The sequence below is a fragment of the Danio rerio genome, chromosome 8 (assembly GCF_049306965.1).
Source record: "Danio rerio strain Tuebingen ecotype United States chromosome 8, GRCz12tu, whole genome shotgun sequence".
NCBI classification, from domain to species: Eukaryota; Metazoa; Chordata; class Actinopteri; order Cypriniformes; family Danionidae; genus Danio; species Danio rerio.
Genome location: NC_133183.1, coordinates 27,162,058 through 27,177,984, shown reverse-complemented (window position 1 = coordinate 27,177,984; position 15,927 = coordinate 27,162,058). Strand labels below are relative to the sequence as shown.

The 15,927-nt window shown below is 34.6% G+C and overlaps 1 protein-coding gene across 10 annotated transcripts in view; it reads right to left on the bottom strand.

The window, feature by feature from the left end:
* The window catches only part of ampd2b (adenosine monophosphate deaminase 2b), a 46,476-nt gene that overhangs the window by 12,751 nt on the left and 17,798 nt on the right, over positions 1–15,927 (bottom strand). For 6 of the 10 annotated variants that reach the window (XR_012384362.1, XR_012384363.1, XM_021478444.3 and 3 more), the window contains exons 2-12: positions 13,038–13,162; positions 10,924–11,054; positions 10,209–10,277; positions 9,372–9,480; positions 8,387–8,576; positions 5,729–5,855; positions 5,487–5,576; positions 4,226–4,355; positions 3,884–4,078; positions 332–463; positions 62–225 (exon numbers count right to left, since the gene is read on the bottom strand). Coding sequence is in view for 7 of the 10 variants with exons in the window: in XM_021478444.3 (XP_021334119.1) it covers positions 62–225; positions 332–463; positions 3,884–4,078; positions 4,226–4,355; positions 5,487–5,576; positions 5,729–5,855; positions 8,387–8,576; positions 9,372–9,480; positions 10,209–10,277; positions 10,924–11,054; positions 13,038–13,162 (1,462 nt within the window). In the remaining 3 variants the exon portion in view is untranslated. The remainder of the gene's footprint in view (positions 1–61; positions 226–331; positions 464–3,883; positions 4,079–4,225; positions 4,356–5,486; positions 5,577–5,728; positions 5,856–8,386; positions 8,577–9,371; positions 9,481–10,208; positions 10,278–10,923; positions 11,055–13,037; positions 13,163–15,927) is intronic. The other 4 variants (XR_012384364.1, XM_021478445.3, XM_073910416.1 and 1 more) reach the window with 1 other exon arrangement.

Here is a 15,927-nt window from a genome sequence, read left to right as displayed (position 1 = left end):
AGAAAACAATAAGGCAAAAAATAGATATTAGCATTGATATTTACTATTGTTCAGTACTCACAAAAGCCGTGGCACCTGCACCAGCCAGCGCACATTATCTGAATAAACCTTGTGTGTGACGGCCCACTGAGCCAGTTTATCCCATTCATCTCTTGATCTTCCGTAGATGGAGAGACGCAGCTCCACGTTCTGATATTTGCTCTCCTCCAGATCTGCCATCACCTCCTAAAACACACCAGCACACAACTATCTGCAGGGGGCGCAAGTCATCCTATAAAACCTCATTCATCAACATCTTCATGCATAAATAATTATATGTAACAACCCATACCTTGATTATGTGCCCAAAGTATTTGCCCTCAATGTGGTTGTCAGTTTTGATAAAGATTTCCCGAAGAATGGACTCTCCAATGGGGTTGTATTTGGAGTTGAACTTATCAAAGCGGTGGAATGTGTTTCGGTCCTGTGGGAAAGAGAGAATTCTTTAAATATTTAACTCCTGCAGATCCTTATGGCTAGTTTGTCTTGTTAATTTTTTTTATTATTTTGTGATATTTTGGCTGTGTAAATGCAAACAGCACAACTTTTGGTGTAAAAAGGTTTTTTTTTAATAAACTGTTTTCTTTCTAGAAATCTGTATTACAATACATAGAAAAAAGTTAGACTAAGGACATTTGGGACAAAATGCCCGATTAAATATTTCGTAGATATATTAAATGTTTCATCCCAGTGGCATTTCAGCAAAAAGTCATACATTCTTGGATAACACGTTTCAATTTTATTGGCAAGATTTTGATGTGGTATTCATTCATCCATCCATTTATCCATCCATTTTCGTTTCGGCCAAGTCACTTTATTATTCTGGGGTCGCCCCAGCGGAATGAACCGCCGATGCTGAATAATTTAAATTTATTTTATAATTATCATTTTTTTGAACATTTATTTTAATTTATTTTGTTGAATCTATTTTAATTGTTTTCTGCTTTTGGGCAATGCATGTGTAATGTAATGTGGACGCTGTGGTTAATTTGAGAATAATCAGGCAAGCAACAGTCAACACAGGAGCAAACTTATGTATCCAGGGAATCCAGAGTCGTAGTGAAATAACAGGTGAGTGGTCAGTACAGGCAGGCAGCAGTCAACGTAAACAAACAAACAAACAAGACAAGGGTCAAAAATACAGCAAGACAAGGAAAGGAAAATGCATCAAAATGTTCACAATCAGTATAACACGACTTAGCAACTAGTGTGTGTCTCAGTGCTGCTTTTAAAGTCCATGTCATCAGTTCTGAACAGCTTCAGTTGTGTGTGTTATCAATCAGGAGACAACCAGAACAGATCTGAGTGTGTGGTGCATTACAGGTCCATGTAGTCCATATACCAACGGATTTGTAGTCTTCAGCGATCTGCCAGGATTAGATTGCTGGTGATTGTGACAGCATGCCAAATAAATGGAAATTCTGGATTTGTTTTGTATGTACATATAAGAAATTTGCATGTGTGTGAATTAAAATGATGTATATAGAAACTAATAGATTTGATTGTACATTTTTTATTTAAAAAAACAATAGTGGGATTATAATAAATTGTAATTGAAAGATTTAGCATTAATTAAATTGATAAATATGATCAGTACTAATGCTGGTAAAGAAATCTGTCAGTAACAGTGTACTTTGTCATAAATATTTAATAAATTATGATAACATCTATGGGCAAAAACTTCAACATTTTTGCACATGCTTTCCAAAACCTCTTCCACAGAATAGTTATTCCCACAAAAAATTCAGAGAAGAATCTCTGCTAATATAGATTATTATTCACATGATTTAGAGAGCTATTAAACTGCGGTCAAGGTTGTATAGCGTTCATTTAGAGAACAACAGTTCATTCATTGGCTTATTCAGTTTTCACTTAAGTGCAAACCCTCTAAGCTTGTGCGACTGCATCTGCAACGCTGTGCTACATATTTTCAGTGAGAGTGACCCAGATCCCACACAAACACATGGAGTCTGGAGCTCCCACTAGATGTTTGCTTTGGCATCTACTGTGTGAAACAGCACTGAACTACAAGATAACTTCAGATTCAGAATGGTTGTGTTATATTGTAGGTTCCAGTTGTCTGTTTGTTTGTTTTTTATTCTAAGTCTGCTTTGTTCCACTTTATGACGTTTTAACGAATAATATGAACAAGATATAACATCAAACAGTATAGTTTAAAAGGAATTTATATTTAGGAAATAAAAATAGGATGAAAGGGACAGAAATATTTTTCTAAGTATCCTGAAAAAAACAAACAGTATATTATAATTTCTCAGCATATTATGATTTTACGAGGGTTGTGTACAACTGAAGACTGGAGTAACAAAATTCACGTTATAAAATCATTGTTCATTTTCATATTTTTTATCTCATACATAATTGTTACAACTACCTAACCAGTAGAAAAAAAATAGAAATTTATTAGACAGAAGTTGCAGTAAATAAAAAAAAAAGTTCTTAAAACTAAAAAGTGTTACAATCAAACAAATTTAACATATTTTTGTCTGTTACATTAGTCCCGGTATCAGATTATGCTATTTTTGCTCCCAACTTCTTTCGTTTTGTTATGAAAAAGAAACATGTGGCCAGTCATGATGATGAATTGCTAACAATATGCAAGATTTGTTTGACTATCCAAAAGAGTGTAGCAAACAATGGCTACCAAAGCAGTGTGTTTAAAAAAAAAAAAAAAAGAAAAAAAAAAAGAAAAAACTCAAACATGTACAATGCATTGCATAATTCACCAAGAAGCAGGAATAGCATCATTTTTACTAGCTATTGACAAGCTTTTGTGCACCTACTGGTCAATTTCCCAAACACAGCTAAATCTTACACGAAGGATGGGAAAAAATTAAACCTGCTAGCGTTTCTGTCAGGATGTCATGAAGTGTTCCAGATATGCCATATGTAGGGCCAGACAGAATCTACGGACATTTTTTGCAATTTTTGCAGAGAATTTTGTAAAAAATCTACAAATTTATACAAAATTATTTTAAGAATATCAGAGCGAAAAACTTAATACATTAAATTAAATAAAAGTAAAACTTTTTTTTGTTTTGTTTACAATGCAAATCCAATTAGATCCACTTATTTGGCAAGTTTCTCATTTAATGTATCTACCAAAATACAGAAAATATTACTTTAAAAACTGTATTGTGAATATATCAAAAGAACATTTTAATATAATTATTATTATATACCAATAATTTAAGTGAAATGAATTTCAAAACTGAATAAATTAAAATTTACACACATTTACAGAAGTAAATAAATAGACTCAATGATGAACTAAAAATCAGCAGAAATCTGCGGATTTCTGAGTGCAGATTCCGTGTGGGCCTAGTTATCGTTCACTATAAAACACTATACAGGATAAAATAATGGACTCTTGATATTATTTGCAATCACGACAATGACACAAGTCAAACAGTTTGTGCCAAAATATGGCATTACAAATTATTTATTAACCCTTTCAAACTTACGTTTTAAATACTCCAGCTAACCGCCCGTATAAGTTTTTAAAATGTGACCGTTATTTATAATGCATCGTTTTAAAGTTTCAATGGCAATCTATCAGTTCTTGAGTCAGTTTTATTTCCTTTTCTTCAAATATTGACAAACATCTTAATTATATAGAATATTCTGATTCTGAAATATGTGTAAGAGCATGTATTTCATTGTTTAACCAGCCTAATAAGGATTATATTATCAAATCTAAGATGGATGATGGGAGCAATTAGAGCTGCTGGATTTACAATATGCTAGCTTATCAACTTCTCCCAAATTTTATGAAAGTAATTGGCTGAATAGATTAAATGTTCTAGATTACTTTGACAGCTCTTACCGCATGCATATCCAGAGTATCCACACTGAGGTCAAAGGCCGTGAGGTTCATGCTCTCAAACACTTCTGTCAGGGTTTGTCCTCGGCCTTGTTCAACATGGACGATTTCTCCTGGATATTTCTTCATGGCTCTTTTAATGAAGCGCAGAAGGTGCTTCTGATTCATGCAGGACGAGGCATGGATGTGCGTGTCCACCTGAAGAAGAACACGTCAAAGGTCAGTGAGCAGAAAAGCATGAGAACAGAGCAAGAAAGATTTGTTAAATAAGAAACTTTGTACTATAATAACCACTAAGGAATCTGAATGAATTATATTTTTGTGCTCGTCAATGGATCAACGAACCTTCCTGATATTGTAGAAATCACGATGAGGGACTTTTTTCTGTGCTGCCAATTCTTTCATTTCATTTAGGAGGATGTGCATCTGGAACTTGGAGCTGAGATACTGCAGTCGCCGATAGCAGAAAGATTTCCTGTTAAGAGAAAAATATAAAATCAGAAATCCTTAATCTCTAGCACAGGGGTGGCCAGCCCTGTTCCTGGGGAGCCACCTTCCATATCAAACACACCTGCCTGTAATTATCACATGGTGTTCAGGTCCTAATTAATTGGTTCAGGTGTGTTTGATATGGGTAGCAACTGAAATCTGCAAGAAGGTGGCTCTCCAGGAACTGGGTTGGCCACCCCTGCTTTAGCAGATCAGACCAGGGCTGTTTCTCAATATGCGTTCTTCAGCGGTCTTGCGTCCTCGTGTTCTCGTGCAACGTCATCATCAGCTGCCTAAGTTCAGTTCCAATACTCAAGACCGTAAGTATGGAGGACGCGTGAAACTTCCCGGATGTGATCTTGATATCGAGGACGCACTGATGCAGACTTGAGCACCAAACTCGCTCTGGAAGTCCCAGAAGTCATTGCGACTGGAGTTGGGAAGCGCAGCATTTTATTTAGATTTATTATTAAAGTTCAGAGAGATCACTTACTTACCTCAGGAGTTTCCCTAAATGAAACGGTGAAAGTAAACATTACCATGGACATCTTAATAAAGGAATAAACACATTAAGGGTTGTTTGTTTGCTGAAATTCGTATTAAAATCTGTTTTATTTATATTGTGCAGAGTATATTTCTAATGTTTTTATGCAAAGTATATATTTTGATAAGGGGGGAAACAAAAAAATCGTTGTATGATTGCTGTAATGTTTAAATAATTTACTATTTAAAACGCGTGAAGGTCACGTGACCATCAGGAAAAACGCAGCATCCCATTTCTCAAAGGACGCATTCTCTGCCCTCGCGGTCTCCTGAGATCCTTCTTTCGAGGACACCTGGCAAGACCGGTCTCCACAAGAACACAAGTCCGTTCTCTGCGTTCTTGGAATTGAGAAACAGCCCAGTTCTGGGTATTTTTGGGTCATATTTAAATCAGACACTGCCACCTCTTTATCTTTGGGACATAATTCAGATTTCAGATTAATTACAGGTCTTTATCTCAGTCAGGACGTGTCTATTTTTTTTTTCATCCACAAGGTCAGAGCTGATGCTTTCAATCAAGCAAAGGCACTCGCTCTGTGATCAGCTCACATCTACAGTCTGATGAAGCACTTACACTGGTCCGTTAATGATGAGCGCCATCATCATGTTCATATCAGCTATGTATTCCTGAAGATCTGGGTATGGCAGGTCCAACTCTGACGAACTGATTGTGAAACAAAACACAAGAAAAATATTCAATAAACATGAAAAAACGTTTAAAGGGAAAGAAAAAGCCAACTACTCGTCAATAATTTTTAATAGGTAACTAAATATATATCATTGTTAATTGCTTTTGGAAATGATCAGAAGTCTTACTTGTGTGTGTACACATGAACAACACCATCCACCATCTTGCATGTGTAGCCCAGCGCTGGTGGCATGTTGGCAGGGTCAAGACTCTCATACGGGTGGGTTTTTGACACAGGTGGGTGAACTGTTGCATCTACAGAAAACAAACACGAAGTTATTAATGAAGATTTAATTGGTGATTTTGCTTTATAACAGAAATCAGATTATAGCAAAAATGACACCTCATTAGAAACATGCACTACAGTTCAAAAGTGTGGGGTAGATAAAATGTTTATGGAAGAAATTTGTTATGCACAACAAGGCTGCCATTATTTGATCAAAAATACAGTGAAAGAGTGAAAGGATAAAAGGATGACTATAATATATAGTTATCAGGATTTATAGAGGACACATTAAAAAGTTAGGTAGTGTAATGGTTCATCATATAATAGATTATTTAACAAAACTAATTTTGTATGATCACAAATCTTTTATTTCTTTATTTATATATTTCTACAGTTATAAGAGAATAAGCTGTCATTTTTCCATGAATTTATCTCTTACTCTGAATGATATGTATTCATTCATATTTTGTCATTTTTAATTTTAGTTATACTAAACATTAAAGTGGACAGTTTACTTGTGTTAATCATGCCTATTAATGTACACTGTGAATTAAAAATGTTTACAATGGTTTTAATATAAGCCTACTTTGCTTACTAACACTGTTTTATAACAACACGTGATGAGGTACCGCGAGACACAATATCTTTTCCATGTTAAAAGGAGATACTGTACCTGTGCTGTATGTGCGCACTGTTATTATGATCTTCTCATTGTTTTATAATTCTACCCTTGATCTGAATTATTCATGCAGATTAAACCGAATTGTAGAAACAGAGGGATCTAGATACTTCAACATTAAAGTCCTTACTAAAAAAAGGCTAACATTTACAGTTATGTACTGTATATTTTAAGAAAACGTTAAGGAAACTTACTATTAACCAGGTTATTGATTTTTACTGTAGCATTTTTGGTTTTTACCATCACTTAACAATTTTCTGTAGAATTTACAGTAACTCACTGGCAGCAGTTCACCAGTAACTTACTGTGAATCAATTACAGGAGAAATACTACATTTACATTTACAGCACCATTTTTACAGTTTTTTGTACACCTTTACTGTAAAATATACAGTTATTTTCATGATGCAACTTTAAAATACAGTAACATACTGCATAAACGTCCTACAGTAAAACACAGTTCATTTTAGAGTAAAATACTGTTTTTGACCTAACCATCTGCCACGTCATGGCAGAACAACAGACAGTTGAAATCAGAATCATTAAACCCCTTTGATTTTTTTTCTTTTTTAAATATTTCCCAAATAATGTTTATCAGAGCAAGGACATTTTCACAGTATGTCTGATAATATTTTTTCTTCTGAAGAAAGTCTTATTTGTTTAATTTCGGCTAGAATAAAAGCAGTTTTTAATTTTGTAAAAACCATTTTAAGGTCAAAATGATTAGCCCCTTTAAGCTATATATTTTTGATAGTCTACAGAACAAACCATCATTATACAATGACTTACCTAATTACCCTAACCTGCCTAGTTAACCTAGTTAAGCCTTTAAGTGTCACTTTAAGCTGTGTAGAAGTGTCTTGAAAAATATCAAGTAAAATATTATTTACTGTCATCATGGCAAAGATAAAATAAATCAGCAACTAGAACAGGGGGGCTAATAATTCAGGTGGTTAAATAATTTTGACTTCAACTGTAATATGACAAAGATCACCTTAATTATTGATTATGCAATTAAGTCAGTGTTAAATGCTTCCAAAGTGAATTTAAATAACATTTAACATGACATTTATTGCCATACTACTAAAAAAAGCAACAGATAGTTCACCTCAGATCTTGAAAATAAAATGACTAGAAGATGATTTAAAAATGAAAGTCTGTATTCCAGTGCAAACCGACAACATCAATCACTCTGTAGCATATTGATAATGTTAATCATTTTTATATGTATTAATTAGATTAAAAACTTTCACCCTTTCGTTGGCATTGTGTGTTGTTGGGATATGATTTTAGGCTGCATTTATTTGATTAAAATCCTAGTAAAAAACTGTTAGAAACAAGTATTACTACTGTTGTTGTTGTTTTTTACTGAAATGTAGCTTCATTTGAACAAAAATATTTTAAAATAAACAAAATGTACAGTATACCTTATGATTTAATTTTTATCACCATTATTCTAGTATTTAGTAACATGACCATTTAGACATACTGTTTTTTTATATCAATATTTTGAGACACAATACCAGTGTGTTATCAAATAAGACACAAAATCAGCTTTTTACGCAAAGCACATTAATGGGAATTCCAGAAAACCAATAATAATTTTATGTTCATATATATATATATATATACGTTTGTGTGGTTAAACTGATCACACTTGGTTCATAAACAGATACTGAATCTGTAAACAGAGCACCTGCTTTCACTTCCTTCTGCCTAACTGAATTTGATTGCATATAAAAGATTCAACTGTAAATTATTCTACTTTCTATAACACAGATAAATCCAACGTGTCTCTTATATTTGTTGTGTACTTTAGACATAAAACTATAGTGTTATGAAATCCTTCTATCATCGCTCAGAATATATGTAATAAATGCACCTGCAGAGATGGAGGACTCTGACATCTCGTCGAAGGTGCTGATGTCAGGCGTTTGTTCGCTCAGCTCCTCCTGCAGGTATCGTGCTGTGGTCCTGCAGAAGCTCTGCAAGGACAGAGAAATGTACTTCTCTCGGATGAACAGAGCTTTCACCACACACTTAGCAGCGTCCAGCAGGTCAGTGAATGGAACCTGTAGTAAAAAAAAAGAAGATTGAATTAAATATAGTCTGAAAGTCAGTGAAGTTAATCATCTCTCCATTTATACATGTTATGCCAGTAGGTTTGCGGCAAAAGATTGTGAGTTAAAAAGCCATTCACTTAAATGATTCATTCAAAAATACTGATTCATTTAAGAAGGAAACAAGCAGGGCTGCATTCCTCTTTCCTTTTATGTCAAAAAATAGTTGAAAAATACCTGTATTTACTGTAATTACTTGTTTTCCCGTACAGTACTGTATTTATTTGTTTACACATTTATTCACTTGTTTATTTTATGATCTATTGACTTTATTATTAGATATTTTATCTAATTTGTATTCATTTGTTTGTTTTAATTAAAGATTATTTTGGCGAAATTTTGCATGAATTCATTTGTTTTAATCTGATTTCATAATTTTTTTAAAGTATTTTATCCTTATTGGATTTTAAAATCCAGATTTATCTTATTTTTGCTTTATATGTATTATATTTGTCTAATATATGTCAATTTTATTCGAGTCAAACATGATTTTAGTTTTATGAATATATATAAATATAAAAGAAAAACTTTTCTGCTCATTTTTCTTCATAAGTTTATGTGAAAACTCTTCAGCTGCATTGCTGTCAGCCTGTTTCCGCTGGGGTTTGTGTATTTGTGTGTGTGTGTGTATGTGTGAGAAATATTTCTCCCTGAGGAGTTTATGTAATGTCTGCAGTGTCCACTCCAGTTCTCTCAACAACATCTTGTTTTAGTGTAATAAACAAAGCTGAAGAGGTCTGTCTGTACCCCACACTTCTCCTCTCCAGAGATAGTGACTCTCTGGTACTCTCTCTCCGGGATAAGCTCTCTCTCGGGATAGTTTTCTATGGGTGTCTGGCTCTGTTCTTTCATATACCTGAAAAAAAAACAAGAGATACAATGTGCTTGTTAAGTTTTGATCCATGAAATACTCTAAGTACTCATTTGAATTAAAAATCTCAATAGCCCATAGCCGTTTATGACTACTGTTTAGTCATGTAGTCATAGACACATTTAAGCAAATCTTTATGATGATTTTGCTCAACCCATTTACAAAATATGGACCATTTGAAATTAGACATGGTTATAAACATTATGCACACCAAACTGTAAGTATATACTTCCTGCTAACAATTTAAGGTTGCAAAAAAACACTCTCTTAATGTTCTCATTTAGTTATATATAATTCATTTTTCAATTGTTCTTAGTAGGTTCAAAAGATCAATCTTTTAGATTATGTAAATAACATAATTTTTTTATTATAATAACATTATTCTCAGCATTTTCATAAGGTTTCATGTTCTTTTCATGTTCTTACAACATTATTTAAAAGGTTATTCGAACATTTCTTCCACATCATATTAATGTTTTAGGAACGTTTTTCTATCAATGTTACAAGAATGGTTCCAAATGCACAACTTTAATAACATTACAAATTAAAACTTAGAAAACCTTTATCAAAGGTTACAGAATGTTTCCTGTTAGCTAGGTTACTACCATTTGTTGTCGATTTTGGACCCAGAAACTATGGCATGTGATGTCAGACTTATCTAGTGGATTAGTCAACAAACAGCGATCATCACAGAAGATGTTAAAGGCACTCACTCCAGGTCCGTAGCGCTGTCTGTTTTCATGAAGTCCTGTTTGGCTCGTAGAAGGATATCAGGCTCAAACCTCAAGAGAATAAGCATTTAATTAACTTTCTGTGGTTCACATGTGCATACAGTCCAATAAATGCTGGACTAACATTGGCTCATGCATTCAGGAGTATATTTCAAATTCCCAGCTGAAAAAGCTAATGCAGATGAACATTAGACTGATTTTCAGGTTGTGTTTTGGTATGGCTGCTCGACTACAACTTGAGATTCAGGTTTTCAAAAAGTTTAACAAAAGATATACACGTTTTATTGTTTTTTAATAGTTAGCTATAATAATTCTGGTTAGCCAGTTGGAACTTTACCAGCAAAACTTTGCTTCTACACCAGTTTTAAGCTAGACATTTTTGTTAGTTAAATACTGAGATCATAACAATTTGTTAGCTTAAGAAATTTGGGATTAACCCTTGTGTGCTTTTGGGGATGTTTTTATCCACTCTGGAGTAATTTTGAGTCTTAATTTGTGCACAACTCTCTCTGTGTTTTAGCAAATGGAATGATTTTTGGTGACAAATCTTATTTTGACACATACTTTGGGAAAATGCTTCAAGTTTCAAAAATTCAACAATACACACGCACACAAGGGATAAAACAGGATAAATACGTGAATGAGTTGAATGTATGTAAGAACTTGAAGAGTGCTGATGGATAATGAGATGCAGTACTTGATATCCTGGCTGATCTGCCGCTCGAGTCTGTGCCGTCTCTCCTCCAGCTGCTCGATGGGGCTTTCCTCTGGGAACTCATATGGAGCGCTGCGCATCTCGCTCTCAGCCAGACTGCGGGAGAACAGCTCCTACACACACACATTCACACAAGCACAGAAACAATACATAAAAAAGTAGGCTACATTTAAAAAAAACTACATTTTATAGTAGGCTATACCTACTATAAACATTTTTATAGTAGGTATAGCCGATCATGGAATATTGATTTGTTATATTTCGTCACCTTAGAATCATAAGGCAACTTAGAAAACTTATTTACATTATGTGATGTTTTTTCTTTAATTGTTGTTTATGTTTTAAGAATTCTTATTTAAAAAAGACAAAAAACGTTTAATCCACAAAGTCAAACTCTAGCTTGGCTCTGTAAGGTTCTTTCTGTGAGCCAATCAGTATTTCGAATGCAAACATGAGGACCAATAAGGATCAGATTTCTTTATCCTTTTGCCAAACTAAGACCAGAAAAAGAGGGAAAGACTAGAAAGAAACACAAAATCAGATTCAACTAAATAATGCCACACAAAATTGAGTAGAAACCTGAAACTGAAAAAAATGTGATGTAGAAGCATTGTTGACATTCAGATGAAATGTTAAATTTTACATTATTGAAAAAGAAATAGTTATAAAAAATGTTATATACTAAATGTGAACTTTTTTATTTGTATATATATAGTCAGTGAAACATTTTTCTGTGATTATTAAACTCATTTGCTCATTGTCTGTTTTGTTTTAAAGTATGTAAATTTGAACCTTGAAGGGGATATACTTTATTTAATTAATGGGGTATATAATAAATACAATAAATATAATTAAATAATTCATACAAAGCATATAATTCAATAAATATTACCATGTTAATTACATAAAATTACCATCTGCACTGGACAAAATATTTAGCACAGCCCTGTTTGCTTTATTTGAACAAGATAAATTATTCATCCTAAAACAATAAATAAATGTTATAGAAAGCAAAAACTTTATTGAACATTAACATATTGTTACAACAGCAATTTCAATTATTTTTATAAAATTAATAAGCAGACTGATTGTATTTGTTGAAAATTAATGCTTCAATTAATGATCTGCCAGATAGAACCTTATAATTCCAACCAGAAAATGACTTTTTACAATTAGAACCTTCTCCCTGCATTTGTCCTTTTTTTAACCTAATTTAAAGAGATAAATTAAAGAGAGTTTTGATACTTTAGATTTAGAGTACATTTTGGGTCTTTGTCATGCTAATGTATGACATATTTTGACATATTGCTTGCTGTATGGAATGCAAAAACTTTGAAGCTCAAAATTTCAAAATCATTTAGAACGCAGAACCTTATAAGTCGACGATTTGGCCAAGGCTATTTTTTAAATAAAATTGTTAAATGTTGCAAATCCAAAGTTTTTTCAACCAATTGTGTTGAGGTTGTGTGAAAAAACTTGGTACTAGCTTGTAAAAGTTTTTTTTTTCTTTTTTTTTTTTGTAAATAATGTTTAAATACACCTAATAAATCAGAGACTACGTTGAGGGAAAGTGAGTGATCCTGCCCACTTCAAAGTTATGCAACTGTTAACAATTTTTTTCTATCACTTTTTACATTTATACAAACCTAGTACTAGTTTACACATTTTTTTTGCTGATATTGTTAGAAATACAAAATACAAAATGCAAACTTACTGTTTTTGAGAAAATGTGGACACTCAAGTTTCAGCAATTTATTTAATGAAACAGGAAAAGACAAAATAAACTACCTATCTACATATTCCCCCGATTTCCAAAGATTTATTCAAACAGCCTGTGCCCCCCCCCCCTTTTCCTTTTTTATTAATTTTTTTATCCCTTTTTTGCTTTTGTTTCCTCAATATTTTAGTTTTTTCCTCTAAATTGAAAACAAGGATGTAAATATGATTGTGATGTTATATTGTCATATTTTTTATTGCATATTGTCAATAAAAAGATTGTAAAAGAAATATATAATAAATCTAAAACACCAGACATTTGGGTCAGGGTGGCATTCAAAGGCATCAAGAGTCGGTGTTGTGATTTGTGCTTTGTTTACCTCTGCAATCTCTTTGTATTTGCCATCCATGGAGGTGCGTAGGTCAATGTGGCCGTGCTTGGTTACAGGGTTGCCAGGCAATGAATACTGGGATGTGAGAAGGTGTCTGCCAACACGGAGATCTACTAATAAGACAGTGAGAAAGACATCTTTATATTTTAACTGAGATGGTTTTCATATTTAAAACATTCAGATTGTAAGATGTAAGTATAGAGAAAAATGTTTAAGCCAAAATGACAACATTGATTGTGTTCAATTATATATAGCGTTGTTTTTCTGCTGTCCAGAGAAAGGCAGGGTCAGAAAGCTGACGAAGATCTGCAACTGTTTGTCCAATTGTCTCAAAAAACAATGGAGCATTCAAGTGGGAGGATATTAGTTTATATGTGAGTGTGTGCTGTGCCTTTGTCTTAGAATGCCAACTTAACTTGTGGGCAAGTAAAGACCAAATGCATCTAGCGCCCACGCTGTAAAAACACAGTTTATAAAATGTTTTCTAAAATGTTTACTAAAGTTAACAAGCACAGCCTTTTGAAGAGGGTTTTAATAATACATTAGTAAATGTAGAACTATGATTAATTAATAACTGCTGTACAAGTACTGTTGAATCTTGGTCCATGTTAGTAAACACATTAACTAATGAAACCTTAATGTAAAGTATGACCCATTCATTCATTCATTTTCTTGTCGGCTTAGTCCCTTTATTAATACGGGGTAGCCACAGCGGAATGAACCGCCAACTTATCCAGCAAGCTTTTACGCAGCGGATGCCCTTTCAGCCGCAACCCATCTCTGGGAAACATCCACACACACTCATACACTACAGACAATTTAGCCTACCCAATTCACCTGTCTTTGGGCTGTGGGGGAATCCAGAGCACCCGGAGGAAACCCACGCGAACTCAGGGAGAACATGCAAACTCCACACAGAAACGCCAACTGAGCCGAGGCTCGAACCAGCGACCCAGCGACCTTCTTGATGTGAGGTGACCGCACTACCTACTGCGCCACTGCTTCGCCCTAAGTGTGAACTGACATTTTTAAAAACTTTTTGTAGTGTATCTGAAATTACTCTTTTTTTTTTAGCTCCGTTCAAAGCATTTATATATACACTCGTCAGCCACTTTATAAGGTACACCTTACTAGTATAGAATTGGACTCCATTTTGTCTTCAAAATTGTCTTTAACCTTCGTAGCATAGATTCAACAAGGTACTGGAAATATTCCTCAGAGATTTAGGTCCATAGTGACATGATAGCATCACGCAGTTGCTTCAGATTTCTTAGCTGCACATCCATGATGTGAATCTACCGTTCCACAACATCCCAAAGGTGCTCTATTGGAATGAGACCTGGTGACTGTGTAGGCCATTTAAGTACAGTGAACTCATTGTCATGTTCAAGAAACCAGTCTGAGATAATTCATGCTTTACAACATGGCGCGCTATCCTGCTGGAAGTAGCCATTAGAAGATGGGTACACTGTGGTCATAAAGGGATGGACATGGTCAGCAACAATACTCAGGTAGGCTGTGGCGTAGACACAATGCTTGATTGGTAATAATGACCGCAACGTGTGCACCAGTCTAAATCGGTGATATAAGGCAGGATGGATCCATGCTTTCATGTTGTTGATGCCAAATTCTGACCCTACAATCCAAATGTTGCAGCAGAAATGGAGACTCATCAGACCAGGCAACGTTTTCTCTATCTTCTATTGTCCAATTTTGGTGAGCTTGTGCATTTGGAGCCTCAGTTTCCGATTCTTGGTTGCCAGGAGTGGCACCCGGTGTGGTCTTCTGCTGCTGTAGCCCATCCGCCTTAAGGTTGGACGTGTTATGTGTTTAGAGATGCTCTTCTGCATACCTCAGTTGTAATAAGTGGTTATTTGAGTTACTGTTGCCTTTTTATCAGCTTGAACCAGTCTGGCCATTCTCCTCTGACTTCTGGCATCGACAAGGCATTTTTGTTCACAGAACTGCCGCTCACTGGACATTTTCACTTTTTTCGGACCATTTTCTGTAAACCCTAGAGATGATTGTGTGTGAAATCCCAGTAGATCAGCAGTTTTTGAAATACTCAGACCAGCCCGTCTGGCACCAGCAACCATGCCACATTCAAAGTCACTGAAATCCCTTTTCTTACCCATTCTGATGCTTGGTTTGAACTGCAGCAGATCGTCTTGACCATCTACATGCACTGAGTTGCTGCCATGTGATTGGCTGATTAGAAATTTGCATTAACGAGCAGTTGGACAGGTGTACCTTACAAAGTGGCCGGTAAGTGTATACTTTAGCACAATTGCAAATATACAGATTAAGAAGATTTTTGCTGTGCAGCATAAGCCAAAAGTATAATCAAATGTATTAACCGTAAATCAAAAATGTTTCAATACCACAACAAAATTTAGCCTCACAAAAACACGCTTGAAAACACTTTCGCTTTCCCCCGAGTAAAGCTCAACTCATCAGCTCAAGGTCCACAGGTCCCGCAAGTGATATCAGTCTTGCTAAACTCTGACGTCTGATCAAATATTCATAAGGCTAATGAATAATTAATCAGCCATGTCTAGCCCCTGCACTGCAGAGACCTGGACATCTCAGAAAACGACCAGAGAACAGGCGGACTCCCATTCTTACAGCTCTCAGCAGGATTCAGAAACCTCCAGCAGAGCTCAAAATGTGGTAAAGACGTTACAGTTTATACACTTACAGATAATACACTTTATTTTAAACTTTGTTTATTTCTGCTACAGTAAGAGTTGTTTCATCAGCCTGAATTCATCCCAGGCTCTTGCACTCATATGTTCATCACTGTTTTACCAAGAAGAGCTGAAACTTTCCTTTTTTTCTGTTTTTTTTTTGCAGCAGAATGATCAACTCCCAAATTGTA